Genomic DNA, 13,071 nt, shown 5'->3' with positions numbered 1-13,071 from the left:
CTATTACTAAAAAACAGGGAAAATCTTGATAGCAGCAGTGATGGTGGTGCTGTACCCTACCAATAAATTTGACAGTTTGAATAATAACCACAGCACCATAATATTTAATAGACCTAGACAGTCAAGTGTTATATATAGTAATGTTCACAAATTCCCCATAATGAACAAAGTTGCTAATCCTCACCACTAAGTGGGATCGAGTTTATTGCCTCCATTAGCTAACCTGGTACTCATTTCTGACGTAGGCTGAGTGAATCTTCGGGGCCATGTATCTCTCCAGGAGTAGGTGTCAGTTCTCAATTTTTCAATTTTCTGATGGGGATTCAAACCCAAGCTTTTCCAGGAGAACCAAGCACACCCTTACCGCCTCAACATGACAACCCATTATAGGCAACTAAGAAATTAAAAATGATCTTACCAGCTCACAGTGATTTGAAGTTGTTCATACACTGGATGGTAGCAATCATTCACTCAACAGAAATGAAAAGTTTGATGTTTTTTAGGTTCTAGATACCAGTACTAAAAAACGTATATAGCACTTTTATTATTACTTTGTCTTCCTGTGTAATATTCATTAAATGTCCAATACAGACTATTGTATTACAAAATTACTTTTTTTTTGCTAGTTGCTTCACGTCGCACTGGCACAGATAGGTCTTATGGCGACGATGGGACGGGGAATGCCTAGGAATGGGAAGGAAGTGGCTGTGGCCTTAATTAAGGTACAGCCCCAGCATTTGCCTGGTGTGAAAATGGAAAACCATCTTCAAGGCTGCCGACAGTGGGGTTCGAACCCACTATCGCCCGGATGCGAGCTCACAGCTGCGCGCTCCTAACCGCACGGCCAACTAGCGCACAAAATTACTGTAATATGACCTCGTGTCTATCAAGGCCAGGTTTAAACAGAACAAGAGTTGCTGATATCTTTATAATGCAGTTTGATTTTCAGAAGTTAAGATAGTTTAAGTAATTCTGATATTCTTACAATGCAATATTTAACAGAGCACTTGGGATAATTGGATCAAGTTGAAGATTATATAGGAAATCCAATTTTGATAGCCTATGTCACTCGTTCTCTTACTTGAAAAGATATTTTGATACTTCAGAAGGAAAACAATTGTCTTATACCAATGTATAATCAAATTAACTATAAAAAAAACACTGCATAATGAAAACAAGAATCTATTAGAAAATCTAGTTTGATTATATCAGAATCCTCTTTTAAAATAAATTAAAGTCACTGAGAGTACCCCTGAATATATTTCCAACTAAAAAAAAAAAAAAACTCCATACCAACATGATACTGTAGCCCTGACGGGCCTTAGCCTACTAAGTGACAAATACTCTCAGCAGTTACTCTTGGCTGTCTAGGGCTGCTATCTTGCCATCATATAGCTCCTCAATTGTTCTCACATTGGCTGTGACCTTGAACCAGCGCTAAGACCCAGGCAGAAATCCCTGACCTAACTAGGAATCAAACCCAGGGCCTCTGGGTAAGAGGCAGGTTCGCTACCCCTAGACCAAGGGGCCAGCTTAATACTGGACAACATATAGATGAAAACACATACATTTGGAACAATTGGAAGTATGGAAATAACAATAATATCTTTCTAGAAGCTCTAGAAACATCATTCAAAGAGAAACAGGTTGAGGTAATAATTTCCTATTAAAAAAAGAAAGAGATCGCATTGGAGGAAGAAAAGAAGAGCAAATAGTTATGAAGAAAGTTATGATTCATAAGAAGATATTAAATGAATGAATAGATTTATGAATAAGAGGGATTCGCAACTTGTATAAGTCTATTAACAACATGTATTACACCATTTGTACATAGAACATTAGCCCTCTGAATAAGAGCAATACCAGCATACGCAGGAGCATTGCTGCCATACAAACGGCGAATCAGCAGTGGTTCAGTATTGAGTGTGTCCACTTGATAATAACTACCTGGTGTGAGACCAGTAGTAAATATAGTGTCTGGAACAACATGGGTTCTCATAATCTGCAACAAAGCACCCAACTTACATAATTATTACAATAATCTAGAGTCATATTTTTCATAAATGAGACAGAAAAGCAGACAGAAATTAAATTATTTAATTCCATGGATTTGATTCAAGATCATCTACATTATATTCATCCTTAAAACTGGAATCCTTCCACACAACTAATTTACCACAATCTCTGAGTCAACTCACTCCGGAAAGTACACACTTACTACACACCAATACAATTTTTCCATTTTCCCTTCTCTACCTCTCTTATTTTATACTACTTCCCTCATTTGCAAACCTGTCCTATTCCTATGGCAGGGGAGGAAGGCCACACAGCATTAGGTGTAAGAATTAAACTTCTGAATCACAGTGGAAATGAACAAACATGTGATAAATCAAGGAAAAGGAACACACAACAAGAGAGGTCTATGTGGGAAGAGGAAGAAACAGAAAGAGGTGACAAAATCAAAAACTAATACACAAAAGGACAAGAACAATCTCCAAATCTTCACTCAGAAGTAGGGTCTTCTCATCCAGTCCAGTTCCTCTACAGTGCTCAAAATGGTTTTGCATATTACGATTTTACAAGGTATATGTCATGGTACCTCAAACATGTTTACTGTAGGCCAATGTCTAAGATGCATAGTGATGCTAAACCAAGATCAGGTTCAGTATTTGCTTTATAGGAGGCAATTGTTATGTTGGCCAGCTTAACATAATCATTTGTAAGGGTGGTAGTATACAGATAGCATGTGCAGAACTAAGGTACAGTATATGTAACAAGAGTACCCATTTCTGCTACTGACTACATTTGGATTATGACAATGCTGCAAGAAGGATGTTCCGTGGCTTCCCATTTTCACACCAGGCAAATGCTGGGGCTGTACCTTAATTAAGGCCACGGCCGCTTCCTTCCCACTCCTAGCCCTTCCCTGTCCCATCGTCGCCATAAGACCTATCTGTGTCGGCGCGGCGTAAAACAACTAGCAAGAAGGATGGCAGCAAGTGGATGGTGTTGCTTGTGTTAGAGTGAGTCAGAGTAATGTCTTCAGAGTTCAGGGAGAGGCAAACAGTTGCTGATCGACACCCACACATGACAACTCACAGGGAGGATCGATATTTGTTGCTTTCAGCGCATCATAGGTCCATTACTAGTACCACCTCATTCCGTCAAGATCTTTGCAGGGCCAAGTGAGTGAATGTGACAGATCAGAAAGTGTGAAACAGGCTGCATGCAGAGGACTGATATCAAGAAGGCCTGCGCCAAAAGCTCCTGTTAAACTACACAATACTACAGCAACAACTCATAGCTCATGGCATTAGGAAAAGTGGACCCTCTTTTCTGATGAGGTCACCATAGGCTTGCACCCATACAACATGAGCATTAGAGTCTGGAAACGATCCAGTGAGAGATGGAATAAACCCTTCATCACTGAGTGCCATCAGCAGCAAGGGGGTTCTGTCATGATTTAGGGTAGGATCATATTTGGTCGATGTACTGCATGCCTCTAATCCCTATCCAGGGTATCTGGTATACAGAGGGAACATCCTCCAACCTGCAGTTACAGGATTTGCTACCACTGTGGGCAAGGGCTTTACGCTAGTAGATGAGACAGAGTAGTCAATCAGTTTCCTTGAGACAAGACAAGTTCTACAGCAAATGGTGTAGTCAGCAAATTCTGCAGACATGAACTGTATAGAACATGCACAGCATGAACTACAGAGAACAATTATCCACCATCTTAATCCTCCTGCTAACATTCATCAACTCACTGAAGTTGCTAGCCCAAGATAAGGGATAATCTGCCCCAAAACAAGGTGGATTATTTGGTGTTGCGTATGCCTTACCATGATTAAACATGTCTCAGAGCCCGAGATGACTATAAACGGTACTGATATCCCGCATATTGAATGATGATTGGGATCAAAATCCCATATTACAACCTGCATGCTTTTATTGTTTTTGTTGCTTGTGCACAGCTGACTTCATGTTGTTTTCCTTTGTATATACACTTCATAATGTATAATGTTCATACATATACAAAACAAACAAAAAAGTGCAATAAACCAGAATATGAAAAACTTGTTTTGATCACTGAATATCAATATCTTCCAAGAATCCCAATGAGCCAATATTATAGGTCAATATTGGCAGAAATAAGCTTTGCAGAGGCTGAGAAGTAAAGGATCTAAAAGAAATACAAAAAAGTCCTCAATGTGAAAATGGCAGTACTGTATATGAAGATTTGAAGATTGTCCTCCTCCTTGGGTGTTCATACAAATATGGGCAACTTAAGAGAGAAAGACAGAAAATGCAAAGGGACAGGGGGTGACTGAAAAAATATGTATTGAAGATTGCAAGATAGATACTACACATAGGGAAATCAAAGAAAATGATGGAGAAAAGAAAATCAGGTGCATGAAAAGTAGACAAGACAGAGAGATGTCAACAACATAAAAGAATAACAGTGTCAAGTTAAAGGTGGCAAGAAGAGGGGCAGTACAGACTCCAGACCAAGCGCTGATTGGCTGTTGGGCGTATGATTCACAGCACAGGAGATTTGAAAAGTGTTTGACACGAGGTGAGTGTGACGTCACTTGGTGGTGAAAAGTGGCTTGGATTCATTTCCAGGTTTAACCTCACAGAAGTGCTAACCTTACAGATCCAAGTTCGATGACAAACCTAACTGCATAAGAATTAAAGATTAATCTTACAGGCTTGGATTCAACCCCAGGTTTAACAGAACTGTTCTAGTAGGGAAGAAATGGCTGCTATACATAACTTTCACTGGGAGCTAACTGTGGATGGCTATGTCAAGGTCTCAAAGCTGATACAGGGTTATAAGCCTCTTATGGGTGCTACAGGGCTTCTTTTGGGCATTATGGGACCTCCTTTGAATACTATAGGACTTCTCTGTGGGACACTGTTTAGGTGCTATGGAGCTATTGTGGGGGTACTATGGGACATCTTATAGGTACTATAAAACTCTTTTGGGCAATTTAGGGCACCTTTTGGGTGCTATGCCTTCAATTCAAACACCCAACTCCTGACTCAACTGAGAATTGAACCTGGGATAGGTGAAGGTGGTGGGAGGGACAGGGTAATTTGCTTGTGCACTTGTTTCTTGACACTCAGAGCAAACTCTTGCAGTGAGGATGTGGCCTGTTGCGCATGCCTCGAAGTTGACCTTTACATGTGACCCATTTTCTTTTGCTGACTGGAATACTCAGTTTCTGATTTGAACTCTAGAGACATATAGTAGTAGCCTACAGTAGTGTTTACATCACTTAGGGATCAAAACCTTGTGTTCAGAACACACTCAAAACTTTGATCTACTGAGACAGTTATGTCTAACGTGTGAGACAAGATGGCAGGCCAGAGCTTTACAGGATATTTTTTTTCCTGGTAAACAAATCATAAGGTAACATTTTGAAGATAAATATTTGTACATCAATCAGGATGTTAGAATGTGATAATCAAACCTGGCAGAGGTGGAGGTGATGGATGAGGTGGAGGAAAAGGCTTTAATGGGATGAAGGGAATGGAGGTCAGATGAAAAGTAAAGTCAGATTCAGCTTGGGAGACTGTAGTCACTAACCCACACTCTCAAGTTGAGATTAAAGTGAAGCAGGGCTAGCAAAAAGATAGATCTGATGATAGTAAATACTTGGCGAGTAAACTTTTTAAATTCTACTATAGTTCCATTGGCTGAGTATATTTTATAATTGACCAAACATAGCATGCTGCTGACAAATGGTATTTATTATCGAACACACTGAAAGTATTTCAAGGAAAAGGTTGAGTTGTATGGTTAGGATTGCAAGAGAACAAGAGTTGATCAATAGTGGTCAGATGAGAGAGTAAAGAGTCAGACATGGCTGCAAGGTTGGGGCTGGAAGAGAGCAACAGTTGATCAATAGAGGTCAGACAAGAAAGTAAATAAACAGGCACAGTTCAGGGGATTTTAGTTGACAACCCATGTTCTCAAGTTGAGATTAAAGTGAAGCAATGCAAGGAAAAGACTGTGATCAACTATAGAACAGCCAATACTGTTAATTGCATCCATGCTATAGTATGGTGCACTGCTGACAAATATTATATATTATCAAACACACTAAAAGTATTTGAAGAACAAGGTTTATTCCTGAGAGACGGAAGGTTAGGGTTGGAAGAGAACTACAGTTGATCAATAGAGGTCATGCAAGAAAGTAAAGCATAAGACACAGTTGCAAGGCTAAGGTTAGAAGAGAACAACAGTTGTTCAGTAGAAGTCAGACATGAAAGTTTTTTCTTTTTTTTTTTCCTAGTTGCTTTATGTCGCACCGACACAGGTAGGTCTTATGGCAACGATGGGATAGGAAAGGCCTAGGAGTTGGAAGGAAGCGGCCGTGGCCTTAATTAAGGTACAGCCCCAGCATTTGCCTGGTGTGAAAATGGGAAACAACGGAAAACCATCTTCAGGGCTGCCGATAGTGGGATTCGAACCTACTATCTCCCGGATGCAAGCTCACAGCCACGCGCCTCTACGCGCACAGCCAACTCACCCGGTGACATGAAAGTTAAAGGTCTGACACAGCTATAAGGTTAGGTTTGGAAAAGAACAACAATTTTTCGATAAGACCAGATGAAAAGGTCAGACTCAGCTTGGAAGACTGTAGTCGCTAACCCAGAGAGTCCCTTAGTCCAAGAAGAAGGAAAGCTTAAAGTAAAACAGATGATGTGAGAAAGTAAAGAAACAGACACAGTTGCAAGGTTAGGGTTGGAAGAGAACGACAGTTGATCAATAGAGGTCAGGAGAGAAAATAAAGAGTCAGACACGCTTGCAAGGTTAGGCTTGTAAGAGAACAACAGTTGATCAATAGAAGTCAGACGAAAAAAAAAAAGAGAAGACTCAGTTATGGAGATTGTAGTCGCTAACCGACACTCTCAAGTTGAAATTCAAGTAAAGCAATTCTAGGGAAAGACTGTTTGATCTGTTCGATAGTAAGTACTTGGCAGATGTTTCTCAACATCTTATGAAATGTAGTTACGACAAGGTAGGAACATGATTACGCAGTAAACTTCTTACATTCTACTTTAGCCTCATGGCTGACAATATGTTGAATTTTACTGAATATAGAGCACTGATGATAAATGGTATTTAATATTGAACACATTAAAGTATTTTAAGAACAAGGTTGACATTCTAGAGTTGTAAGGTTAGGATTGGAAGAGAACAACAGTTGATCAATAGAAAGTAAAAAGTCAGAGAGGGTTCCAAGGTTTGGTTTAAAAGAGAACAACATATTATCAGTGGAGGTCAGATGAGAAAGTAAAGTGTTAGATGTGGTTGCAGGTTTAGAATAAAACAACAGTTGATCATCAGAGGTCAGATGTGAAAGTAAAGTAAATTCAGACACCATTTCAAGACTCAGGTTAGAGGAAACAACAGTTGATCAATAGAGAGATCAGATGTGAAAGAAAAAAAGTTGTCTGACTTTTTACTGCTGAAAGTACGGTATATGGTTAGAAGAGAACAAGGTAAACAGAGGTCATACAAAAAGAAAAAGGAGTCAGACTCAGGTTGGGAGATTGTAGGCACTAACCTAGAGTTCCTTGGTAGAATAACTAAGAAAGATTGAAGTAAAAACTGTTTGATCAGCTATAGAACAGCTAATACTGCTATAACATGACACACTGGAGCTGACGAACATGAACACACTAAAGGTATTTCAAGAACAAGGTTGACTTTTTGTGTTGCAACATTAGGGATAGAAGAGAACAATAGCTGTTCAGTAGAGGTCAGACAAGAAAGTATAGAGTCGGACACAGTTGCAGGGTTAGAGTGGGAAGAGGAAAACAGTTGAACAATAGAGGTCAAACAACAAGTGAAGTCAGGATCATCTTGGGAGATTGTAATCACTAGAGCCCAGATTTCCATGCAAATGCGTTTTAAATAAGCTAGTTACACTTCACAAACTTTGCAAATATTCATTTTATGACTTAATGATTCTAAATAACCGTTATTTTTCAATGCATGTTTGCATGTTTTGTTGGCCTTTTTAGGAGAAAATTCATGCATAATGCATTAAGATTTTGAATTTAATAGCAAATATTTGTTCGTTAATATTGCATAATATGACTGTCCGACTCGTTGGCTGAACGGTCAGCGTACTGGCCTTCGGTTCAGAGGGTCCCGGGTTCTATTCCCGGCTGGGTCGAGGATTTTAACCTTAATTGGTTAATTCCAATGGCACGGGGGCTGGGTATCTTCATCATCATTTCATCCTCATCACAACGCGCAGGTCACCTACGGGTGTCGAGTAGAAAGACCTGCACCTGGCGAGCCGAACTTGTCTTCGGACATCCCGGCACTAAAAGCCATACGCCATTTCATTTCATAATATGACTTTTATTCTGACTTTGGCACATTATAATGCTAACTTGCATGATAGTGCCTTTTATGAATGGTGGTTTGTGGAATTTGGGACCGTTTTCCTATGTTTTACAGTACGTCTGTTATGCCTGTTATCTGACAACCAAAGTTAGTTGATATGGTAGAGATCCCATAAATGAATTAACCAAGCACTTTCTTATCTGTTGCTTGAGTAAACATTGACATAAGCCGAAAGGGACCACGTTGATCTCTGTAATTCTTAGGAATAAGGTGTTCCAGTTATAAATTTCTATAAACTGAACATTACTAAATGACGGCTAATTTAAAAAAAAATGTTAGATGAAATAAACAAAACTTGTACCACACTTCTGTGAGGCCGCGTTACTGAGATAGCAGCTAACAAACCTCGGTTTTGCACTGAACCTTCCGTTGTTATCCTGGAATTTCCTATCCAGAAATCTCACTAGGCACATGTCTTTGCTATCGCAGCTTCAATCTTCTTCAATTTTTTAAGACGTCATCATATGCAATCATCGCAGGGAGAAGCAGCTGCGGCAGCTAGAGATAAGCTTAACAGTGATCCGTTCAAATCCTGATTTTGAATTCGTCAAGGTTATAAAAGATGTATTGTGGTGAAAAATGCAAAGACCTCATTTTGTCCCAGATGTGTTCATTTAAATATGCACCCGTCACTTCTTGTGATGTAGAAAGGTCATTTTCTGTGCTTAAAAATGTGTTGACTGATAAAAGGATGAGCTTAAATGAAGACAGTTTGGAGAAAATAGATTTTGTACAATGTTTCAAAAGGAACTGAATTTTGATGGTAAATATTTTCCAGCTTTATCTGTCCCTGTAATAATTAAGAGGGGAATTCTTCAAGGCAGTGTTATTGGACCTTTATGTTTTCTTATATAATATCAATGATATGTGTAAATAAGTGGAATCAGAGGTAAGGCTTTTTGCAGGTGATGTTATTCTGTACAGAGTACGGAAATAAATAAGTTACAAGATTGTGAGCAACTGCAAAATGACCTCGATAATGTTATGAGATGGACAGTAGGCAATGGTATGATGATAAACGGGGTTAAAAGTCAGGTTGTGAGTTTCTCAAAAAGGGAAAATCCTCTCAGTTTTAATTACTGCGTTGATGGGGTGAAAGTTCCCTTTGGGGATCATTGTAAGTACCTAGGTCTTAATACAAAGAAAGATTTTCATCACATAAATATGATTGTAAATATAGGTTACAGATCTCTGCACATGGTTATGAGGGTATTTAGGGGTTGCAGTAAGGATGTAAAGGAGAGGGCATATAAGTCTCTGGTAAGACTCCAACTAGAGTATGGTTCCAGTGTATGGGACCCTCACCAGGATTACCTGATTCAAGAACTAGAAAAAATCCAAAGAAAAGCAGCTCGATTTGTTCTGGGTGATTTCCAACAAAAGAGTAGTGTTACAAAAATGTTACAAAGTTTGGGCTGGGAAGACTTGGGAGAAAGGAGACGAGCTGCTTGACTAAGTGGTATGTAAGAAACAATGTTAGGTTTTGGTCCACCCAATCAATACACATCACTTTACAAGTGAACTATTTAATTAAAAAACATATTAAAGATATTTAGGGTCATGTTTCCTCTATTTGAGACTTCATCAGCGTGGTCACGCTGGTAGATTACAAAACTCAAAATTCAGAAATTGAAAAAATGGAAGAACCCAATGCCTTTTTAAGACCATTTTTGAGAAACGTAAAAGTTATAAATATAAATACATTATTTACACAAATTGACCTCACTTCTTGCAAAAACGTTTGTTGTCTTCAATGTTAAAAAATGAAATATAACTTTGAAATATGACAAGCCCGCCACAACGTCTCGTACGGAATCAATATCCATTGTTGTCTCTGTCTCTGATGTCAACCTCATCAGAGGAGTTAATGAGAGGAAATGAATGATGAAATATATGATACTAGGAAGGAAGAGGGTGAAACCCGGTGCTGGCACGTAGCCTACTCCTGTCAAATAGCACTAAGGGGTCTGCTCAAGTCTTAACGTCGCCATCCAACGGACGAATCACTATCAACAGCGTCATATGCCCTCACTCCATACAAGCACTGCGGAGTGGTTTGGAATTTAATCAAGGCTTTGGCACGCAATCTAGTGATTAACATTGTATACCACCACCTCCCCTACCCTACCCTGCCGGCCAACATTCTGATGGTGACATTTTTCTGACCAACGGGGCTCAAACCAGCTAACCTCAGTGTCAGACCATTTATATTTCAATGCCTTAATGATCATGGCCACCAGGCAGGCTAAATAGTTTCGTTCATTATTAATATAATTATTTCATGTAATGTCTTTTCCCAATTACTTGGAGTGTATTCAATTTTGGTATCATTTTTCTTTTAACTTATGATTTAGATTTCCAGTTATCATGCTTAGCTGAAATTTACTTGAAAGCTGAAATTAAATTTGAAGACAATTCCCTTTCATTATTGATTGTGTCTTGTTCAAAATCTTCCTTTGTTGTAGGCCACAGCTTTGTTCATGCAGCAAATCTGTGGTAGTTTTGATTTTTGCAAGAGCACATGCGCAGATGAGGAACAGTTGGAAATGGTTTCTGATTCTTCCCTACGTGAACGGTCACACAGTAATAATTATTGCTGTTAAATGTCAGCACCTTTCCCTATTAATTTCTATTGGGATTGATTGATTGATTGACTGACTGATTGATTGAGGTTGTGTTCTACTGAACGTAACATTAACATTATCTAATTTATCTACAGAACCTAGACTTACTTATATTGACAGATCACCTGCGTTTTATCATGGTATTGTTTTTAATTAAGGATATGTACTAGATGCAAATTAACCATTCATGTATGTTCATAACAGAATGTGCAATTACTACATTTAATTAAGAATTTATTTAAGAATACTGCTGCCACAAAATGTTATTATCAAGAAAACACAGAACAAATATATTTATAAGGATCTGTGCTTTGTAAACCAGGTATGACAGGGGCTGATGCACACGCCTCATTTAGAAATCCAAAAACAATCCCCAAATTCTGTTGATTGTTCTCAAACTGTACCAAACTGGAATCCATGCCTGCAAGAACAGCAGACTAGCAGTCAGAATATCAAATTGTCACTGCACAAATGCTTCAAATACAGCGAAGTGCATGTGTGCATGCACCTGACAGTTTGAGATAGTTTTGTATTGTTGCATGAAGAAAGCGCATCTTTACTGTGAGTTGCTCAGCTGTTTTCTTGTGCGTGGGCTTGGCTGGATAATTTTTTACTGTCAGTCATTGTGTTGATTGTGTTTGTTTTTGTGAGGATATTTTTAATATGGTTGACAGTGCTCATGATATATCTTGATGTTCTTAAGTGTCCCTCTATAAATTACTTAATTAATTGAAAGTACATTAATTATTCTAATATGATTCTCACCCTTGTACTTTGGTAATTGAATTTATTCTTCTATTTGGAAATTTTATGCAAATACTGTATTAATTTCCTGGAAGGTTAATCTTCAAGATTCATTTGGTTGATATACACTGACCGACAGAGCAAATGCAACACCAAGAAGGAGTGGTTCGAAAGGGATGAAAGTTGGGGAAAAAACAGAGACGGCACGGACGAATAATTGATGTTTATTTCAAACCGATATGCAGGTTACACAATGCGCACGGCATCGACTCAGTAGGATGTAGGACCACCGCGAGCGGCGATGCACGCAGAAACACGTCGAGGTACAGAGTCAATAAGAGTGCGGATGGTATCCTGAGGGATGGCTCTCCATTCTCTGTCAACCATTTGCCACAGTTGGTCGTCCGTACGAGGCTGGGGCAGAGTTTGCAAACGGCGTCCAATGAGATCCCACACGTGTTCGATTGGTGAGAGATCCGGAGAGTACGCTGGCCACGGAAGCATCTGTACACCTCGTAGAGCCTGTTGGGAGATGCGAGCAGTGTGTGGGCGGGCATTATCCTGCTGAAACAGAGCATTGGGCAGCCCCTGAAGGTACAGGAGTGCCACCGGCCGCAGCACATGCTGCACGTAGCGGTGGGCATTTAACGTGCCTTGAATACGCACTAGAGGTGACGTGGAATCATACGCAATAGCGCCCCAAACCATGATGCTGCGCTGTCTAGCGGTAGGGCGCTCCACAGTTACTGCCGGATTTGACCTTTCTCCACGGCGACGCCACACTCGTCTGCGGTGACTATCACTGACAGAACAGAAGCGTGACTCATCGGAGAACACGACGTTCCGCCATTCCCTCATCCAAGTCGCTCTAGCCCGGCACCATGCCAGGCGTGCACGTCTATGCTGTGGAGTCAATGGTAGTCTTCTGAGCGGACGCCGGGAGTGCAGGCCTCCTTCAACCAATCGACGGGAAATTGTTCTGGTCGATATTGGAACAGCCAGGGTGTCTTGCACATGCTGAAGAATGGCGGTTGACGTGGCGTGCGGGGCTGCCACCGCTTGGCGCCGGATGCGCCGATCCTCACGTGCTGACGTCACTCGGGCTGCGCCTGGACCCCTTGCACGTGCCACATGTCCCTGCGCCAACCATCTTCGCCACAGGCGCTGCACCGTGGACATATCCCTATGGGTATCGGCTGCGATTTGACGAAGCGACCAACCTGCCCTTCTCAGCCCGATCACCATACCCCTCGTAAAGTCGTCTGTCTGCTG

The 13,071-nt window shown here is 40.3% G+C and overlaps 1 protein-coding gene across 1 annotated transcript in view; it reads right to left on the bottom strand.

Moving 5' to 3' along the window:
• Positions 1-1,765: 1,765 nt before the first annotated feature.
• LOC136865893 (periostin) overlaps positions 1,766-13,071 on the bottom strand; it is a 56,539-nt gene continuing 45,233 nt past the window's right edge. Inside the window, exon 7 of the mRNA XM_067142448.2 lies at positions 1,766-2,002. Coding sequence (XP_066998549.2) covers positions 1,766-2,002 — 237 coding nt within the window. The remainder of the gene's footprint in view (positions 2,003-13,071) is intronic.

Source organism: Anabrus simplex, chromosome 3 (assembly GCF_040414725.1).
Source record: "Anabrus simplex isolate iqAnaSimp1 chromosome 3, ASM4041472v1, whole genome shotgun sequence".
NCBI lineage: Eukaryota > Metazoa > Arthropoda > Insecta > Orthoptera > Tettigoniidae > Anabrus > Anabrus simplex.
The sequence above is the reverse complement of the archived record's forward strand: the minus strand, read 5'-3'. Positions and strand labels throughout refer to the sequence as shown.